General features: G+C 50.9%; 1 protein-coding gene across 1 annotated transcript; it reads left to right on the forward strand.

Moving 5' to 3' along the window:
- The first annotated feature begins 2,783 nt into the window (after positions 1-2,783).
- On the forward strand, positions 2,784-8,153 carry 18w (18 wheeler). The gene has a single exon (XM_017138177.3). It carries the CDS (start codon positions 3,165-3,167, stop codon positions 7,317-7,319), a length of 4,155 nt encoding a protein of 1,384 aa, XP_016993666.2. The 5' UTR covers positions 2,784-3,164; the 3' UTR covers positions 7,320-8,153.
- Positions 8,154-8,508: the final 355 nt, after the last annotated feature.

Here is an 8,508-nt window from a genome sequence, read left to right on the forward strand (position 1 = left end):
TAAGTAGTCAAAAACACCTAATATTTGGACCATTCAGTTTAATCTGTTTTAAAACTATATAACAAGTTTACTTGGCAAGCTCTATAGTTATTTCGGCTAGCGTCCGCCTGAAGAGACACGAAGAGGGTCGACGACACTCATATGACACAGTATGCCACAAAGTTGCCGGCACATGTCGAGTTAATGAAATTTAAAAATTCATAAAATATTCGCACCACTAGGCAAACAGCAGTAAGAACCTCGTTGGCAACATCTACAATCCCGGCAGCAGCAGCAACGGCAAAGGGGAAGTGTAACTCAATTAATTAATAACAATATACCAACAGGAACAGGAACAGCAGAAGCGGAAACATTAACAAGAACAACAAACAAAATAATTAAGTAACAAAAGTTTCATATTTGCAGCGCCGCAAAAACAAAACGGGACAAAAACGCAGCAGCAGCAGCAGCAGCAGCAGGAGCAACAGCAACAGCAACAGCTACTAGAGCGGCAGCAACATCGGGAGTGGAAAAGCCGGGCAAAGTTTCCACAGCTCCGCAGTTCGAGTTATTTTTGGGGGGGAAAGTTGTTGCTCTTGGCGGAAAGTTTTTTAATGTAATTTTAAGTGGCATAAGTCGACAGCCAAAAAAGCAAGCCAGGTGATAGAGACCTGCGAAATTAGAACGGCGAACACAAGTGACACTAAGCAGTCCCACATTGGACATTTCCTCCGCAAAACCCGAGTTGGCATAATAGTGGCATTCAAACTGTAATATTGCTACTGCCGATGGTGTTGCCTCGGTTGCATGCAGCACTCATATGCGATATTTATGGTCTGCGGAGCGAGCAGCAGTAGCTGCGAGTAAATAAACCTGAAAATTATGATGAGGCAAATGGCAATGGCAATAAAGAGCACCAACAAGTTTCCATGAACCACTCAAAGTGCCAAATATGTGTGGCTTTTGCTGTGCAGAAAATAGTTTCAGCACTTGAAACTGCGGCGAAGTAAAACTGCAAACATAGCCATAATGGCGTTTTCAATTCTAAAAAATAAAAAACGGGATTGACAGGAGTTTTTACTCCGTTACAAGCAGCTTAAAAACTGAGTAAATCGAACTCCCACTAAGAAGCAGCAGCTACAGCAGCAACTGAAACTGCAGCAACACACACTACAAATATTGCTAAAATATATTTAGCATACAACCATAGATTAGGCATTTTACGACAACAAAACACTCGGGCGAAGAGAACCGCAGAAAACGTGGCCAAAAGCACCAAAAGCACTAACAGCAATCGCAAACGGCAAAGGCAATTGCAATTGCAACGGCAACAACAGCAGCAACATCGGCAGCTGTTAAGAGCCAAGCAGCATGCAACATGCTGAAACTGAGGCAACTTACTACACTATATACATGCAACACATATCGCGAGTGCAACACGAGGCAGCCAAACGAACTGAGCCGAGCCAGAGAACTTCCACCGAAGGGGGGCGAAATGTTGCCAGCCAGCAGCAGCCTGTTGCCGGTTCTATTTAACCCTCTGAAGGATCTAGGTGCCCCAAAGGGATTTTCCTTTTAAACATTAGGAGTTAAAGGTCTTATTGTTTTCAAAATGTATGACAATTGAAGTACAATTAAAGGAATATTTTTCACATTATTTTCCTAAATAACCTTTTTTAAGAAACATCTAATAAATCCTAAGTTATTTTCTGCTAAATACTTTGAATATTGCTTTCAAAATGGATCGTATTTTTTATAGTCCCCCACAATATATCCCATTTAAAGCTGATCGGCTAATTCCACAGTAATTCCCGCTTAAAGCCGATCCAATAATCATGGGGTAACCACAGATAAGAGCTCTGATGGCTGATAACCCATCTTAACCCCAATGGAATTATTCCATTTCCCAGTGCTAATTGTGTGGACAGAAAATCGGTGGAGAGAGAGGGTTAAGGCTAACAATTTTCCTCCCGCTTCCATGTGTTGTGAGTGTGCAACATTTCCCCTACTTTCAGCGAGAGCGAGAGAGAGAGAGCAGGCAGCAGCCAGCTCTCTCATGCATTGTGTGTGTGTGACATATGCAGAGGGCAGGAAATGCAGCCCCGCGTGTGTGTGTGGGAGCGGAAGAGAGTGAAAGCAGCGCAGCGGCAGAGCCACTGCATGTGTGTGCTCTAGGGCGGACCACATTTGTAAGGAAATTTTTAAGGTTCTACTCTCACCCGCCTGCAGGGTATGCATTAGGGTATTTAATGAAAACCAATGTATATTCTTTGAAAAAACGTGATTAAGAGTCTGTTAATTAGCCTCAAATTTTATCACTCATACGCACTGTTGCATTCGATCAAAAAAAATGTTTAGTCTTTTTAACCAATTATTTCAACAAAATCCAAATCTGGACAAGACTAGAAATGGGAGACCAATTTTTTTTTGATCATATTCGAACTGTTATACGTGTCGTATAAGTAGTATTAAAGCAATCTTTGAGGACCTTTCGCCAGGTCTAAATCTGGAGAAAAAAACTTTTAGTTTTTACTTATATTTTTAGTCACTTTAGTGTACTATTAGGAGGTGGAATAGGACTTAATTTTTTGGGCCGCCCTAGTGGGCTCGCTCGGGAGAGTGCATTCCCGCATGCACATGCACATGGACATACACCGTGTTGTCTGTCTGCCGCCATGCCGGCTGTGTGTGTGTGAGCGCTGCCACGAGGCAGCGGCAGCGCAGCGTCGTCGGTTTCACATTTTCAACGAACCAACGGAGTCGAGATGGCCAACTCCAGCCATCAGTTGAATTTTGAACGCTCGGCGGTAAACATGCTTTAAGAAAACGAGCTCTCGCCGAATGAAGAACGAAGTCGAACCCACTGAGTCGCGCCAAGTGCCAATTTCAAAATAAATAGCAAATAATCAGTTTACCAACTGCGAGTTGGAGAAGAAAAATCACAAATCTAAAAATTACACAAAACGAAAACAAAAGTGAAAAATCGCAAAACGCAAGCCAGCTCACTCCAGGATTACAGGGCAATCGGGCAGCGGAAAAAGCGATCGAAAAATGAAAACCAGAAAGTGACCGAGTTGTGCACCACCACCGCAACCCAAAACCACCCACGGTTAAAAACGCCGTTAAATAGAAATAAAAGAAATTCATTTCGAGTTCAACCAAAAGCCAACTAGCAAATCACCAAAATGCCAGCCACATCTTCCATCGTCATCACAATTGCCGCTGCCTGCCTGTTGCTTCTGGTGGCCTCCACTGCGCATGCGCAGCAGCAGCAGTGCAACTGGCAGTACGGCCTCTCCACCATGGACATCCGGTGCAGTGTCCGTGCTCTGGAGTCCAGCCCCCTTGACCTCCAGGTAGCGGAGACGGCCGGCCGTCTGGAGCTGCAGTGCAGCCAGGAGCTGCTCCACGGCAGCGAGCTGTCGCCCGGGCTCTTCCGGCAGCTGCAGAAGCTCTCGGAGCTGCGGATCGACGCCTGCAAGCTGCAGCGAGTGCCGCCCAGCGCCTTCGAGGGCCTGATGTCGCTCAAGCGGCTCTCCCTGGAGTCGCACAACGCGGTCTGGGGACCGGGCAAGACGCTCGAGCTGCACGGCCAGTCGTTCCAGGGCCTGAAGGAGCTGTCCGAACTCCATTTGGGCGACAACAACATCCGGCAGCTGCCCGAGGGCGTCTGGTGCTCCATGCCCAGCCTGCAGGTGCTTAATCTCACCCAGAATCGCATACGGTCCGCCGAGTTCCTGGGCTTCTCCGAGAAGCTCTGTGCGGGCTCAGCGCTGAGCAATGCCAATGGAGCGGCCAGCGGCGGTTCGGAGCTCCAGACTCTGGACGTTTCCTTCAACGAACTGCGCTCCCTGCCCGACGCCTGGGGAGCATCGCGACTGAGGCGCCTCCAGACCCTCAGCCTGCAGCACAACAACATCAGCACCCTGGCCCCCAATGCCCTGGCCGGTCTGGGTTCCCTGCGTGTGCTGAACATCTCGTTTAACCACCTCGAATCCCTGCCCTCGGAGGCGTTCGCCGGCAACAAGGAGCTGCGGGAACTGCATCTGCAGGGCAACGATCTGTACGATCTGCCCAAGGGACTGCTGCATCGTTTGGAGCAGCTGTTGGTTCTGGACCTCAGCGGCAATCAGCTGACCAGCCACCACGTGGACAACAGCACCTTCGCCGGTTTGATCCGCCTGATTGTGCTGAATCTCTCGAACAACGCCCTCACTCGCATTGGAGCCAAGACCTTCAAGGAGCTGTACTTCCTGCAGATCCTGGACATGCGCAACAACTCCATTGGACACATCGAGGAGGGCGCCTTCCTGCCCTTGTACAATCTGCACACCCTCAATCTCGCCGAGAACCGCCTGCACACCCTGGACAACCGCATTTTCAACGGACTGTATGTGCTGACCAAGCTCACGCTGAACAACAACCTCGTGAGCATCGTGGAGACACAGGCCTTCCGCAACTGTTCCGACCTCAAGGAACTGGATCTCAGCTCCAACCAGCTGACCGAAGTGCCCGAAGCTGTGCAGGATCTGAGCATGCTGAAGACACTCGATCTGGGGGAGAACCAGATCTCGGACTTCAAGAACAACACGTTCCGCAATCTCAACCAGCTGACGGGTCTGCGATTGATCGACAACCGCATTGGCAACATCACCGTGGGCATGTTCCAGGATTTGCCAAGGTTGAGTGTTTTGAATCTGGCCAAGAACCGCATCCAGAGCATCGAGCGGGGAGCCTTCGACAAGAACACCGAGATCGAGGCGATCCGTTTGGACAAGAACTTCCTCACCGACATCAACGGCATCTTCGCCACCCTGGCCTCCTTGCTGTGGCTCAATCTCTCCGAGAATCACCTGGTGTGGTTCGACTACGCCTTCATCCCGTCGAACCTCAAGTGGCTGGATATCCATGGCAACTACATCGAGGCCTTGGGCAACTATTACAAGCTGCAGGAAGAGATCCGAGTGACCACGCTGGATGCCTCGCACAATCGCATCACCGAAATTGGAGCCATGTCGGTGCCGAATTCCATTGAGCTGCTGTTCATTAACAACAATATCATTGGACAGATCCAGGCCAACACCTTTGTGGACAAGACGCGACTGGCCCGCGTGGATCTCTATGCCAATGTGCTGTCCAAGATCTCGCTGAACGCCCTGCGTGTGGCCCCCGTTTCGGCGGAGAAGCCCGTGCCCGAGTTCTACCTCGGGGGAAATCCCTTCGAGTGCGACTGCTCGATGGAGTGGCTGCAGAGGATCAACAACCTGACCACCCGCCAGCATCCCCATGTGGTGGATCTCTCGAACATCGAGTGCCTGATGCCGCACAGCCGCAGTGCTCCTCTGCGTCCGCTGGCCACCTTGGCCGCCTCGGACTTCGTGTGCAAGTACGAGAGCCACTGCCCGCCCACCTGCCACTGCTGCGAGTACGAGCAGTGCGACTGTGAGGTGATCTGCCCCGGCAACTGCAGCTGCTTCCACGACGCCACCTGGGCCACCAATATCGTGGACTGTGGCCGCCAGGATCTGGCCTCCCTGCCCAGCCGCATCCCCCTGGACGTGAGTGACCTCTACCTGGACGGCAACAACATGCAGGAGCTGGAGGTGGGCCACCTGACCAATCGTCGCAATCTGCGAGCCCTCTACCTGAATGCCTCCAATCTGATGACCCTCCAAAACGGCAGTTTGGCCCAGCTGGCCAATCTGCGAGTGCTGCATCTGGAGAACAACAAGCTGACCGCCCTGGAGGGCACCGAGTTCCGTTCGCTGGGACTGCTGAGGGAGCTCTATCTGCACAACAACATGCTGACCCACATCTCGAACGGCACCTTTGAGCCCCTGGTCTCGCTGGAGGTCCTGCGCCTGGACAACAACCGCCTGAGCTCGCTGCCCAATCTGCAGTACCGCCACAGCCTGCAGGGCCTGACGCTGGGCAGGAATGCCTGGTCGTGCCGCTGCCAGCAGCTGAGGGAACTCGCCCAGTTCGTCTCTGACAATGCCATGGTGGTGAGGGATGCCCACGACATCTACTGCCTGGATGCGGGCATCAAGCGGGAGCTGGAACTGATCGGCAACCTGGCCAATGGACCCGACTGCTCTGAACTACTCGATGCCAGTGCCAGCAACATTAGCTCCTCGCAGGATCTGGCTGGAGGCTATAGGTTGCCCCTGCTGGCTGCCGTCCTCGTGCTCATCTTCCTGGTCGTCATCCTAATCATTGTCTTCGTCTTCCGCGAGAGCGTTCGCATGTGGCTGTTCGCCCACTACGGAGTCAGGGTTTGTGAGCCTCGCTTTGAGGATGCCGGCAAGCTGTACGACGCCATCATCCTGCACTCGGAGAAGGACTACGAGTTCGTGTGCCGCAACATTGCCGCTGAGTTGGAGCACGGTCGACCGCCCTTCAGGCTGTGCATCCAGCAGAGGGATCTGCCCCCGCAGGCCTCGCACCTTCAGTTGGTGGAGGGAGCCCGGGCCTCGCGAAAGATCATCCTGGTGCTGACGCGCAACCTGCTGGCCACCGAATGGAACCGCATCGAATTCCGCAACGCCTTCCACGAGTCGCTGAGGGGACTGGCCCAGAAGCTGGTGATCATCGAGGAGACGAGCGTGTCCAGCGAGGCCGAGGATGTGGCCGAGCTGTCGCCCTACCTGAAGTCCGTGCCCTCGAACCGCCTGCTCACCTGCGACCGGTACTTCTGGGAGAAGCTGCGCTACGCCATCCCCATTGAGCTGTCGCCGCGCGGCAACAACTACACTTTGGACCACCATGAGCGCTTCAAGCAGCCTGTGTCGCCGGGCATGATCTTCCGCCAGGCTCCACCGCCGCCGGCCTACTACTGTACCGAGGACATGGAGGCCAACTACAGCTCGGCCACCACGGCCACGCCCTCGCCAAGGCCCACTCGCCCAGGCGGCGCCGCCCGCATCGTGGACTCCATGCCCATGCCCATGCGCCCGCCCTCGGAGCACATCTACCACAGCATCGAGTCGGAGTACAGTGCCTACGACCAGCACGAGGCGCTGTCCATGATTCCCACGGGTCTGATGCACCAGCACCAGCAGCAGCAGTTGCGCCTGCACCAGCAACAGCAGCAGCAACAGCGCTTGCTGCAGCCGCAGTTCCGGGCCATGCCGCAGCAGGCGATGCCTCCGGTGGCCTCGGCTCCGGTGCACCTGCGCAGTGGCAGCGGCCTCAGCCAGGCCAGCACCAGCACCCAATCGACGGCCCAGGCCTCCACATCCGCAGCAGCGGCACAGCAGCAGCAGCAGCAACAGCAGCAGCAACAGGCAGCTGGCAACAGTGAAGCGGCCAATAAGAACGGCCAGGCCTTCCTGGTCTAAAAACTCCCCAATGCCATCGGGGTTCTTCGCGGCGCAGGAGCGGCCATCTTGAAGCTGATCGCTCACTGGCGCAAAAGGACTCGGGAGGAGGAAGCAGCAGGAACAGGACGCGCACACAAACACATACACACATCCAAAACAAAAAGACTTTTTCGTAGGCATTTCTTTTTGTGAAGCATTTCGCCCTTGGATGTTGTGGTTGTTGACGTTTCGTAGTTGTGTAGCACTGCCAAAAAGAAAAGAAAACAAAAAAGAAGTAAAAGAAACACGCACAAGACACACGCCCACAACACATTCATATATACGAGCATATAGGAATACATTATATAATTACCATAAACGTAAACAAACAATTACTAGAAATGTTGCAGAAACACTTTCAAATTCAATGTGATATATTAATTAACTATAATTAAATCGGCACATGCGAATATGCCCCTAACTGTAATGCGTAGACCTATGTAGTAGTTCTAGCCAGGCGTAAAGAACGTAAACCTAAAACTAAACTAAACTATTGTTAACTACAACTTAAAGTAATCCACACATTCGTTCGTTGTCGATTCATTCATCCTAAGCTACGAAACAATAACTAAATGGATATTTGATAACTATTAAATGTATATAGAACAATCGCAAGGGCAACCACATTTAGAGCACTTAATGTATTTATGTATCGTACTGTATAGAGATGGCGGAGCTAAATTAATTGAATTAAATTTACTTAATGACGAAATGTATTATTAAATTAATTATTACAATTACATAAAACCAGCCAGAGGATATATCTGAGAAAATAAAAAGCAAAACATTACAAAAATATTGACAAAAATTAAATCACAACCACATTCTTACTGAACTTTGGGTTTGGGTCTGGGGCAAGAGCAAATTGTCCTTTGTGGCAATATCAAAAGGAGATGAAATTGATTAAAGTACTGTTTTCCCGAAAGGGATTCCTGCTGTGTCCTGCAACAGATGCAACTGACACCGCTCCCACAGGAAGACAAAGAGAAAATGGAAATTTATTCATTCCCATTCGGCATTTGCTCTGTGGGAATTTCAAAGGTCACAATGCAAACGTTAACTAAAACCCAAATGCATAACTGAATTGCGAAAACTAACTAAACAAAAGCCAGGCCCAAAGTTAATTGCTTGTAAATAATTGTATATAAATAAATTAATGGAAAACGCA

Source organism: Drosophila takahashii, chromosome 2R (genome assembly GCF_030179915.1).
Source record: "Drosophila takahashii strain IR98-3 E-12201 chromosome 2R, DtakHiC1v2, whole genome shotgun sequence".
Classification (NCBI taxonomy): Eukaryota; Metazoa; Arthropoda; class Insecta; order Diptera; family Drosophilidae; genus Drosophila; species Drosophila takahashii.

Coding starts and splice junctions, on each gene's coding strand:
- 18w (XM_017138177.3), top strand. CDS start 3,165: ATGCCAGCCACATCTTCCATCGTCATCACAATTGCCGCTGCCTGCCTG.